General features: G+C 46.7%; 1 protein-coding gene across 3 annotated transcripts in view; it reads right to left on the reverse strand.

Moving 5' to 3' along the window:
• Positions 1–12,474, reverse strand: part of LOC105718502 (chromatin remodeling regulator CECR2) — a 202,566-nt gene that overhangs the window by 11,120 nt on the left and 178,972 nt on the right. For 2 of the 3 annotated variants that reach the window (XM_064362803.1, XM_064362805.1), the window contains 7 exons: positions 8,312–8,441; positions 6,967–7,004; positions 6,789–6,880; positions 6,384–6,510; positions 4,296–4,684; positions 3,028–3,156; positions 1,995–2,841 (listed from right to left, as the gene is read on the reverse strand). In XM_064362803.1, coding sequence (XP_064218873.1) covers positions 1,995–2,841; positions 3,028–3,156; positions 4,296–4,684; positions 6,384–6,510; positions 6,789–6,880; positions 6,967–7,004; positions 8,312–8,441 — 1,752 coding nt within the window. The remainder of the gene's footprint in view (positions 1–1,994; positions 2,842–3,027; positions 3,157–4,295; positions 4,685–6,383; positions 6,511–6,788; positions 6,881–6,966; positions 7,005–8,311; positions 8,442–12,474) is intronic. The other variant, XM_064362804.1, reaches the window with a different exon arrangement.

Genomic DNA, 12,474 nt, shown 5'->3' on the forward strand with positions numbered 1-12,474 from the left:
TCTTGTAAAGCTTTGAATTGCAGAAATCATTTGAAATCAATATTAGAAAATTCTGCTACAGGCGGTGTTAACAAAGTAGGTCTTTCCAGAAAAGAAACACTATAATTTTTCCCCTAACAATTTTTTTTCTTTTTTTTTAAAGAGTCAGAGTTTCAACTTTGTTGCCCAGGCTGAGTGCAGTGGTGTGATCACGTCTCACTGAAACCTTGAACTCCAGGGTTCAAGCAACCCTTCCACCTCAGACTCCCAAGTACTTGGGATTACAGGTATGAGAAACACAAAAAGATCTATTATCTTTTTTTTTTCTTTTATTTTGAGATGGAGTCTTGGTCTATTGCCCAGGGTGGAGGGCAGTGGTGCATCTTGGCTCACTACAACCTCTGCCTCCCAGGTTCTGAAGATTCTCCTGCCTCAGCTTCCCGAGTAGCTGGGAATACAGGTGCACACCACTGCACACAGCTAACTTTTATATTTTTAGTAGAGACGAGGTTTCATCATTCTTGGCCAAGCTGGTCTCGAACTCTTGACCTCCTGATCTGCCTGCCTCAGCCTCCAAGAGAACTGGGATTATGTGTGACCCACCTGTGCCCGGCCAGGAATCTATTACCTTAAAGTCGAAGTGTCTACATTCTCCTGCCAGGTACTGAAGAAAATTACATGCATGCTAGATATCTATCCTAGAAATAAGCGTTAATTGCAAAGTCTTTTTTCTCCCCATTTTTCTCCCTTAGTTTAATGTTTACTCCTCTTAAATGGCATTTCTAAGAAACTGCTGCAAAACTTACTAGATTTCAGTCTGGGTTATTATTATTTTTGAGACAGAGTCCTCTGTCACGCGGGCTGGGGTGCAGTTATCTTGGCTCACTGCAGCCTCTGCCTCCCAGGTTCAACTCCATGAGGTAGAAATCCCAGCCTTCCAAGTAGCTGGGATTACAGGCGCCTGCCACCATGCCCAGCTAATTTTTGTATTTTTATTAGAGACTGGGTTTAGTGGCCGGGCGCGGTGGCTCACGCCTGTAATCCCATCTCTTTGGGAAGCCCAGGCGGGCGGATCACCTGAGGTCAGGAGTTCAAGACCAGCCTGATGGTGAAACCTTGTCTTAAAAAAAAAAAAAAAAAAAAAAAAAGAGAGACCGGGTTTTGCCATGTCAGTCAGGCTGGTCTTGAACTCCTGACCTCAGGTGATTCGCCCACCTGGGCTTCCCAAAGAGATGGGATTACAGGCGTGAGCCACTGCACCCGGCTGACAGTACTTTTTTAGAGGAGGTATGATGATGTGGTGAGTGGATCACAGATGCGGGATCTAGTGTGTCTGGGCCCAAATCTCAGCTCTGCTACTTACCAGCTGGGTGAGAGCAAATAATCTAACATTTCCATGCCTTGGATTTTCCATCTGTAAAAGGAAGGATAATAACAGTAGCTATCTCCAAGGCTTGTTCTGAGAATAAATGAGTTAAGGTACAAAAGTTTCAGGAAGGCAGGACACAGTGGCTTACACCTGTAATCCTAGCACTTTGGGAGGCCAAGGTGGGCAGATCGCCTGAGGTCAGAAGTTCGAGACCAGCCTGGCTAACATGGTGAAACCCTGTCTCTACTAAAAATACAAAAATTAGCTGGGTGTGGTGGTGCGCACCTGTAATCCCAGCTACTCAGAAGGCTGAGGCAGGAGAATTGCTTGAACCCGGGGAGCGGAGGCTGCAGTGAGCCGAGACTATGCCACTGCACTCCAGCCTGGGCAACAGTGAGACTCTGTCTTAAAGAAAAAAAACAAAGTCTCAGGAAGAATGCCTGGCACAGCAAGCGCCCACCTGTGCAGCAGTCAAGACTGCGACCAGGAATGCTCTGACATCTGTAGACCAAGAAGATAGTGACCCAAACACAGAAGTTCAAGAAAGAGAGGCTGGACACCCGCTCACGCTTGGCTTGATATGCTGTGTAAAAAGATTACTCATGAAATAAGAGCTTAGAGAGCCCAAAGTGACAGGGTGCATTACCTTGGTCATTCTCAGGCTCTTGTGTTTCACTGTTCTCCAGTGCCCTCCCAGGGTTGCCCAGGGCAGGCTTGGGGGCTGATACACTGACGGACACTGAGTGGGCTACCTGTGGAAAAGGGCCGGGTAAACGGGGGGGTGCGGGCTGGTGGGGGTGGTAAGGCACACCTGGCGGGCAGACGCGGGAGGAGAGCTGCTGCATGGCGATCATCTCTGGGCTGTCCATCATGGAGTCCCCTCCCTGCACCCCCCGCAGAGCCTGGGTGGCCGCTCCAAACAGAGAACTGTGTGCTGGCACTGGAGGTGGCTGTAGCCGATGTCCAGCAGACTTGCAGGGTGGCTGCATGTACCCTGAGGAAGGAACTCCATGAGGTAGGAAGCCGGATTGTTCAGTCCACTGGTTGGCGGGGACAGGTGGTCTCATGACTCGGGAATCCATCATGTGACCGAGACTGCGAGGCTGGTGAGAAGGTCCAGGCCCCAGGTGGGGCTTCTCCTCTGGGCCCAAGGGTCCTGGGTTTGTGGCACCGTGGTTCCCATTCCAGACAGCAGAGTGTACTCGATTCAGGTACTTGTACGATTGATACATGTGGCTGGGAGGAATTTCTGAGCTTTCAGGGAAGTCTGGTGGCCGGGCCGGAGCCCCCCCATGCCTGGGGGGAATGAATCCTGGCTGGAACTGAGCTGGAGCATACATGCTTCCATCCTGACTCGGGCCACTCATCTGGCCGAGCTGCAAGGATCCAGGGTGTGGGCCCATGCTAGAAAGGTGCGCCAGCCCCCCACACATTTGCCTGTCTTCGGGTGTGCCCAGCCTGGGTCCTCGGTGGCAGTTAATTCCCACTGGAGGCTGGCAACAAGAAAACGCAACACAGTTAACCAGACTCACAGAAGAAGGCAGGCTTAGGGACGTGCGTCTCTATGGGAACAGACTCTTCAGGGAAGTAGACAATGAGTGACATTTAGCCTGGAAAGAGACTTTCTCCTCTGAAACGTAGCTGTGGGACCCCCTGCACCTGCTGAGTAGGGTGCTCACCTGCATGGGGAAAGGCTGGCGCTGCTGCACAGGCTCCCCGGGGTGCGGCTCCGGGACTCCAGAGGAGCCGTACAAGGCAGCAGCATCTGATCCTCGCAGAGGGCCAAATGTCCCTGGCACCGCTGGCCTCTGCAGCACGTTCAGCACAGCAAGAAGGGGGAAAAGGAAAGACCAGACTTTAGGTTGACAACGAGGCTTTTCCTGAAAATGAAGGCATTACTAAAATAAAACAGACGACTAGACCTCGGATGGAGACGTGGAGACTGAACATGCGCTCACCCACACCAGGGCTCACCTGTGAGCCCAAAGCAACCTCCCGCTCCAGGAGACAGAAGATTAAATCAGCGTTTCTCAATCTCAATCTCTTTTTTATTCCTCCTCCACCCAAGGATCCATTTTAGCCATTTCTCCCCAGCTGCCTGCTACCACGAAATCTTGATGCTGCAGATATACTGTACTATACAAAAAAGATACTTTTTTCTTTTTTAAAGATGAGGTTTCACCATGTTGGTCAGGCTGATCTCGAACTCCTGACCTCAGGAGATCCACCCGCCTCGGCCTCTCAAGTGCTGGGATTACAGGCGTGAGCCACCACGCCCGGCTAGATTACTTTTTTTTTGAGACAGTCTCGCTCTGTCACCTAGGCTGGAGTGCAGTGGCATGATCTCCGCTCACTGCAACCTCTGCCTCCTGGGTTCAAGCAATCCTCCTGCCTCAGCCTCCTGAGTAGCTGGTGCCTCCAGGCATGGACCACCATGCTTGGCTGATTTTTGTATTTTTAGTAGAGATGGGGTTTCACTATGTTAGCCTGGCTGGTCTTGAACTCCTGACCTAATGATCCCCCCATCTCGGCTTCCCAAAGTGCTGGGATTATAGGTATAAGCCACCATGCCTGGCCAGATTATGTATTTTTAAATCCCATTTTTGTGCCCACATTGAGAATACATATTTGAAATGACTGAGAAAAAGGAGGATTTAGAATAAAGGAAGGGCTGGGCAAAGTGGCTCATGCCTAGTCCCAGCACTTTGGGAGGCTGAGGCAGAAGCACTGCTTGAGGTCAGGAGTTTGAGGCCAGCCTAGATAACATAGCAACACCTTGTCTCTACTAAAAAGTAAACGAAAATAAAATAAAATGAAGGACTCGTGGGGGAATAGATGTCACCCATACACAGAAATACTTTGTAGAAATTACTAACTGAATGGCCTTTACATCCCTATGAACTCACAAACCAGGAGAGACTGCAACGGCCTCCACTCTAGTCCTTACCATCTGGTTTAAAAAGGGTGCTTGGCTGGGCGTTCCGCCACAGTGCAGGGGATGAGAAAAGCCTCGGCCATTTGAAGCGCCCGTCTCCCGCGGGGGCTGTGTGGAGCTGCTGCTCTGACCGTCCCCAGAAGAGGGGGTTCGGCGTGTGGGGGGCAAAGACTTCCCTCCATTCTCCACGGGCTGCTGTTTCCTGCTGGGCCCTTCGGGGTCCCTAGAGCGGGTCCAAACATGGCTCCCACCACTTCGCCCAGCCCGACTCCGTCTCTTCTCCCGCTTTTCATCCTCTCGAATCCAAAATTCTTCATCTGTGTCTCCATCTTCACCAGGAAAATGCTTCATCATTGCCCGATGAAAACACCGTTCTAAATTATCAGACATCTTGGTATACTCTATAGGAAGACAGGAGGATTGGTTTCTAGGTATAGTTTATAACAACTGTTGATTGATAGAAACTGACCTATAGAGGTCACAAAAGACAATTCTACTAATACATAAAAGATGCGGCCAGGCGCGGTGGCTCATGCCTGTAATCCCAGCACTTTGGGAGGCTGAGGTGGGTGGATCACGAGGTCAAGAGATCGAGACCATCCTGGTCAACATGGTGAAACCCCGTCTCTACTAAAAATACAAAAAACAAAAATTAACTGGGCATGGTGGCGCGTGCCTGTAATCCCAGCTACTCAGGAGGCTGAGGCAGGAGAATTGCCTGAACCCAGGAGGCGGAGGTTGCGGTGAGCCAAGATCGCGCCATTGCACTCCAGCCTGGGTAACAAGAGCGAAACTCCGCCTCAAACAAAAAAAAAAAAAGAAAAAAAAAAAAAGATGCAACCTGGGTAAACTATGAGTTTAATTCACCTTTAGGGCATGTTACATTGCAGAGCTATGGATGTAAGATGAAGACGACATGGTTTCTCTCTGTGAGATGCCCAAGGTGGCATGCTTGGGACAGGGGCTGGAGGACAATTAAACCTGAGCACGGTAACTTACGCCTGTAATCCCAGCACTTGGGGAAGCCAAGGCAGGAGGATCACTTGAGCCCAGGAGTTCCAAGACCAGACTGGGCAACAAAGCGAGACCCGTCCCTACCAAAAACACGTTAGCCAGGTGTGGTGGCACATTCCCACAGTCCCGGCTACTATGGGACCAAGGGAGGAGGATCCCTTGAGTCTAAGAATTTGAGGTTGCAGTGAGCCATGTCTGTACTACCGCATTCCAGCTTGGGTGATAGAGTGAGAGCCCATCTCAAAATAACTAAAAAAAAGACAAAACAAAACAAAAAAGCCAGTAAAAATTTAATTCTTCAAGGCTAAATGGCAGAAATACAAAATAAAATAATTGTGGAATCTGCTATTTTTAAGTAGGGCATTTTGAGTTAATGCATAAATGACCCAAAGTAAAAAGAACCATTTCTACTTTAATATTAGAGATCTACTTCAGTAGCTTCTCCAGATGACTGAGTAATCAGCTCCATCTAGGGGCAGTCCCATCAGTGGTTAAAGAGGCACACACAGTATTATTCGACCCTGCCTGGTCTCTAGGATGAGCCAGTTAGCTGCCAGCTGCATTCTCTTGTCCTGTGGGGCAGCAGAGAGTCTCTGGCAAACACTGTGTAAGTGGGCCAGGAGTGGTGGCTCACACTTGTAATCCTGACACTTTGGGAGGCCGAGGTGGGCATATCACCTGAGGTTAAGAGTTTGAGACCAGCCTGGCCAACATGGTAAAACCCCATCTCTACTAAAAACATAAAAATTAGCCAGGCATGGTGATGGGTGCCTGTAAACCCAGCTATTTGCGAGGTTGAGGCAGGAGAATCGCTGGAACCCAGGAGGCAGAGGTTGCAGTGAGCCGAGATCGTGCCACTGCACTCCAGTCTGGGTGACAGAGCAAGACTCCGTCTCAAAAACAAGCAAAACCAAACCAACCTGTGTAAGTGGCTGGAATGGTTAATCCCATTGCTTTCATACACATTCTGTTCACTGTCCTAAAGAAAAGTCACTAGGATGCGTATTTCTAAAGGAGAAAGCATTTCATTCTTGATTACAGTGGTTCAGCAGATACGTATGCAGCGCAGACTCCTTCCCCGCTTACCACTACTTTCCCCATTATACTTTCGACAATTCCTGAATATGGTCTTCATGTCATTTACAAACTCCTCCTTGGTACAGTATAAACCTCCATTCAGTTTCTTCTCCATGCTGGAAATATCCATAGGGGCCTAAATGAGACACATAACTCTTTATAGTTAAAATATGCTGAAAGCAAAACATTTCATAGAGAGACAGAAAGAGAGCAAGAGAGAGAATGAGAATTCAGCAATGCTGGTCTGTAATGAGTAACAGATAAAACGAGAAACATCACATGAACTTTCGACAGTTGAAAAAATACAGTAAAAAAATGTGTAAACACACACACACACACATAAAAAACAAGAAATAAATGACAAAACCCAAGAAAGATATACACACTAAGCATTATTGCAAAGTCTGCTTCTACCTTAATAATCTGATAATAGTTAGGGGCATAAGATTCATCCACAGGTTCCAAAAAGGGCCAGGAATCCTTGTGAGCCTTTACCACATCTAGAACTGAGAGCCAGAGAGGAGATCTTGATTAACAGACTCACAGACGAAAACTTCCATCAGAAACCGAACAGTGGAGAATGGGGACTAACCTTTATACATCGCAGTGAAATCGTCGTCCAACTCAAAGCTGTAAATCATAAAATAAGAAATTAATACTAACTCTGACCACCTTCTCTCCTGAGTCTCTCAGGTCTATCGCAGACACAGCTGAAATAAGAGGTGGAATAGTCCTAACAGTGTGGTTTAGATGAGCCTGTGACACTGGTAACACTCCCTGGAAATACAATGAGGGACAGTGGACCTTAACCGGGAATGTCACTTTTCTCCTCTAGAAAATGTGCGGTTGGCCTGGATGATCCAGAACTTTATGGTTCCAGAAAGTTAGTTATTTAATTGCACATTCTTTTTCATTTTATTTACTTATTTTGAGGCAGGATCTTGCTCTGTCACCTTGGCTGGAGTGAAGTGGCATGATCACAGCTCACTGCAGCCTTGATTTCCCGGGCACCAGCGATCCTCTCACATCAGCCTCCTGAATAGCTGGGACTCCAGGTATGTGCCACCATGCCTGGCAAATTTTTGCATTTTTGGTAGAGGTGAGGTTTCGCTATGTTGCCCAGGCTTTATAGCACATTCTTAAGCAGGCTTTATTTTGCTTATGAATATTTTTGTGATCTAATAATCCAAAAAAGCATATGATAAATTAGCTCATAAACATGATTTTTTTTTTTTTTTGAGATGGAGTTTTACTCTCGTTGCCCAAGCTAAAGTGCAATGGTGCGATCTTGGCTCACTTCAACTACCAGCCCCGGGGTTCAAGCAATCCTCCTACCTCAGCCTCCTGAGTAGCTGGGATTACAGGCATGCACCACCATGCCTGGCTAATTTTGTATTTTTAGTAGAGACGGGGTTTCTCCATGTTGGCCAGGCTGGTCTTGAACTCCTGACCTCAGGTGATCCACCTGCCTTGGCCTCCCAAAGTGCTGGGACTACAGGTGTGAGCCACGGTGCCCAGCCATCTGCCTCTTGAATTTTTAGTAACGACTAAAGACACATGTACCTAGTAACATCACAGGAAGTAATTACTTCAAAAAGAATAAATTGCTATTCACATTTCCAAAGACCTAATTCACATCATAATCAGATTCTGATTTCATTAAATTAAGGGGATGAGGAAGGAAGAGCTTAGTATAAGTATCACTTCTGCTCCCACAGACTGTGGCAGGAAGAGTGTCAGAGGCCAGGGCAGCTGGGTGTGTGTGCCTTAGGAAGGGCACCAGGGCTAGCTGTGAGCGCAGGGCCACCCTGTGAACTCCCACATGGGGAAAATGTGACCCAACAGGGCTGTTCTAAGGATGAATGGGGAGTGTGCTGAGCAGTGCCTGAGTGCGTAATAAATGCTATCAGTTGGTACTGTTGTTACTAAATACTCACAGGTCCTTCGTCTTTTTTTCCTCCCTCATGGGAGAATTGGGGTCCAGATGGGAAAGTTCTGGAGGGAGCTCCTTCCCTTGAGCCAGCAGCCATGCCCTTTCTTCCCTGAGCTTTCTCCGCTTGGCTCGATCTGCAATGAAGACAAAGGATGAGTGAGCTAAGCGCGCTCCAGACGCTGACGTGTTCCATCATCACTGCGAGAGAAGGACTGCGAAGTGACTTCCGCTCCTTGCGCCACCCTCTTCTTGGTAAATTAGAATGTTTCTATAGATGGAATGCTTTATGAAAAGGGCAAACTAACTGAACCTGTTTCCTCACACTGAGCTCAAGGTGGGGGATGAAGGTGGCAGGACAGGCACAGTGTGGAGGAGCAAGGCACAAAGATACAGGGGAGAAGCCAGCACAGAGCCTGTATTTCTAGCTTCCGTTCCACAAAGGACAGGATCTTCGCCTGCCTGCTGCTGTGAGCAAGTCACGACCCCTGTTGAGTTCCATTTGACTTGAGTGTTTGTTCCTAAATTATTTTCATTTGTGATGCTAATCTGTATCTCTTTTAAGTAATAAAGTTTGCTATCGCCAATTGTTTTTAAAAATTAAATTAAAAAAATTAGTTTTCTTTCTTTTTCAATCTCTAAGAACTGTCTAAACCGACTTTTATTTTTTTTTCCTAGGGAAAAAACAACAATTTCAACCATAAAGAAAACTGTAAATGAATGAATTCCCATGTATCTCCCAAACTGTCAAATCTTAAACATTTTGTCTTATTAATGTTAATACTGTATTTCATGGTATAATTATTCTACAGCTTAACAATTCATTATTCTCCTTGATTCCAATTTTAGAAGTCTGTAAACAATAGTATCAACACATTTTTTTATATATATATATTTTAAACAAATTTATCTTAAAACATGTCTTCTCAAGCATGTGTGTGAGGATTCTCTAGGGTGTGAATCTAACAGCAGAATTACCAGATAGGAGTAAAGTGTATACATACAAACTCCATCAGGCACTGTCCAATGGGTGTCCATCATTTCCAATGAGGTTATTATTATTATTATTATTATTTTTAAAAGAGACGGAGTCTCGCTATGTTGCCCAGGCCGGAGTGCAGTGGCTATTCACAGGTGTGATCCCATTACTGATCAGCACGGGAGTTTTGATCTGCTCCATTTCCAACCTGGGCCGGTTCACCCCTCCTTAGGCAATCTGGTGGTCCCCTGCTCCCAGGAGGTCACCATATTGATGCCAAACTTAGTGCGGACACCAGATCGGCATATCGCACTACAGCCCAGAACTCCTGAGCTCAAGAGTTCCTCCAGCCTCAGCCTCCCGAATAACTGGGACTACAGGCTCGTGCCACTGCGCCCGGCTCCAATGAGGTTATTATTATTATTTTTTTGAGACGGAGTCTTGCTCTGTCACCAGGCTGGACTGTAGTGGCGCAATCTCGTCTCACTGCAACCTCCGCCTCCTGGGTTCAAGTGATTCTTCCGCCTCAGCCTCCTGAGTAGCTGGGACCACAGGTGCGTGCCACCACGCCCGGCTAATTTTTGTATTTTTAGTAGAGATGGGGTTTCACCACGGCCAGGATGGTCTCGATTTCTTGACTTCGTGATCCGCCCGCCTCGGCCTCCCAAAGTGCTGGGATTACAGGTGTGAGCCACTGCGCCCGGCCCGAGGTTATTTTTTTTAAAAGTGCTGTCCAAAATGTGTGTTTTTTTTTTTTTGAAGACAGAGTCTTACTCTGTTGCCCAGGCTGAAGAAGTGGAGTGGTGTGATCTCAGCTCACTGCAACCTCCACCTCCCAGGTTCAAGAGATTCTCTTGCCTCAGCCTCCCGAGTAGCTGGGATTACGGCCCTGCCATCACGCCTGGCTAGTTTTTGTATTTATAGTAGAGACGTAGTTTCACCATGTTGGCCAGGTTGGTCTCCAACTCCCAACCTCAAGTGATCCACCCACCTTAGCCTCCCAAAGTGCTGGGATTACAGGAGTAAGCCACTGCACCTGGCCTATACCTACTTTTTAAGTAGCAATCTCATTTACCTCACATTCATTTAGTATGATAAAACATTTGCATTTTAGCCAAACTTATGAATATAACATACGCTTTGGATGTTTCATGTGCATCTTCCTGACTGGAGTGATACGGAACCTATTTTCATGTTTACTATTGCACATTTCGTGTTCTCTTTTGTGAATTTCCTGTTCAGTTGTCTTTGTGCCTATGGATTACTAGGGTTCTTACTGATTTGGAGAAATGCTTTAAAATGAGTAAGTTTTCATTGATATGTGTTAAAATTATGTATTTCTCCTCTGCAATTTGTCTTCTCATTTTGTTAACGGTGTTTCTGCCACATGTATACTTCAAATAAATAATGTAATCAAATGTGTCAGTCTCTCTCTTCCCTTATGGTTTTTGCTGTTTGTACTTAAAAATTATTTTTATCCCAGTATCTTAAAGATATTCACCTATAGGCCGGGCGCGGTGGCTCACGCCTATAATCCCAGCACTTTGGGAGGCCGAGGCGGGTGGATCACGAGGTCAAGAGATCGAGACCATCCTGGTCAACATGGTGAAACCCTGTCTCTACTAAAAATACAAAAAATTGGCTGGGCATGGTGGCGCGTGCCTGTAATCCCAGCTACTCAGGAGGCTGAGGCAGGAGAATTGCCTGAACCCAGGAGGCGGAGGTTGTGGTGAGCCGAGATTGCACCATTGCACTCGTCTTGGTAACAAGAGCGAAACTCCGTCTCAAAAAAAAAAAAGAAAAAAGAAAAAAAGATATTCACCTATAACTTCTTCAGAAAGGTTCTGGCCTTTAGTGTATCTGGAAATCTGGAACTCATATAAGGAGCAGGGATGTACATTTTTTCCTTATAAATGAACAAATGTACTGGTACCACTGTTCCCCCCAAAAGACACAGGGGTCCCAAATTGTTGCAATCACAGCTCACTGCAGCCTCGAACTCCTGTGCGTGAGGGATCCTCCCACCTCAGAGTCCTGAGTGGCTGGGACTACAGGCACACACCAGCATGCCGGGTGGGGTTTCTGAAAAACCCATGTTCTCTCTCAAGGTCCGCTTCTGGTGTCATTGTGTATCTCTGTGCCAATACCATTCTCTCTCAATCACTGCAGATTTGATCTATTCAGTATAATGACTGTCCCTACCTATTGTTTTTGTAAGTTATCACAGATATACAAGGCCCTTTGCTCTTTTATATGAATTTTAGAACAGTGTGTCCAGATCCACAGAATTTTTTTTTTTTTTTTTTTTTTTTTTGAGACAGAGTCTCACTCTGTCACCCAGGCTGGAGTACAGTGGTGTGATTTTGGCTCACTGCAGCCTCTGCCTCTTGGCTTCAAGCAATTCTCGTGCCTCAACCTCCCACCCAGATAGCTGGAATTACAGGCATATGCTGCCATGCCTGGGTAATTGTTGTATTTTTAGTAGAGACAGGGTTTCACCACATTGGCTAGGCTGCTCTCAAACTCCTCAGCTCAAGTGATCTACCCATTTCTATCTCCCAAGGTGCAGGGATTACAGGTGTGAGCCACTATGTCACGCTATCATTATATATACATATATATATATATATATATATATATATATATATATATATATATATATATATATTTTGGAGATGGAGTTTCACTCGTTACCCAGACTGGAGTGCAATGGCGCGATCTCGGCTCACCGCAACCTCCGCCTCCTGGGTTCAGGCAATTCTCCTGCCTCAGCCTCTTGAGTAGCCGGGATTACAGGCACGCGCCACCAAGCCCAGCTAATTTTTTGTATTTTTAGTAGAGACAGGGTTTCACCATATTGACCAGGATGGTCTCGATCTCTTGACCTCATGATCCACCCACCTTGGCCTCCCAAAGTGCTGGGATTACGGTGTGAGCCACCGCGCCCGGCCCAATATTTTTTGTTTCTCTTTGAGATACAGTCTCACTCTGTTGCCCAGGCTGGAGTGCGATGGCACAATCTTGGCACACTGCAACCTCTGCCTCCTGGGTTCAAGCAATTCTTGTGCCTTAACCTCCCAAGTAGCTGTGATTACAGAAGTGCAACACCACATCTGGCTAATTTTTGAATTTTTAGTAGAGATGGGGTTTAGACATGTTGGCCAGGTTGGTCTCAAACTCCTGGCCTTAAG

The sequence above is a fragment of the Aotus nancymaae genome, unplaced genomic scaffold, assembly GCF_030222135.1.
Source record: "Aotus nancymaae isolate 86718 unplaced genomic scaffold, 86718_ANA_hifiasm-v0.15.2.pri h1tg000049l, whole genome shotgun sequence".
In the NCBI taxonomy this organism is placed as follows: domain Eukaryota; kingdom Metazoa; phylum Chordata; class Mammalia; order Primates; family Aotidae; genus Aotus; species Aotus nancymaae.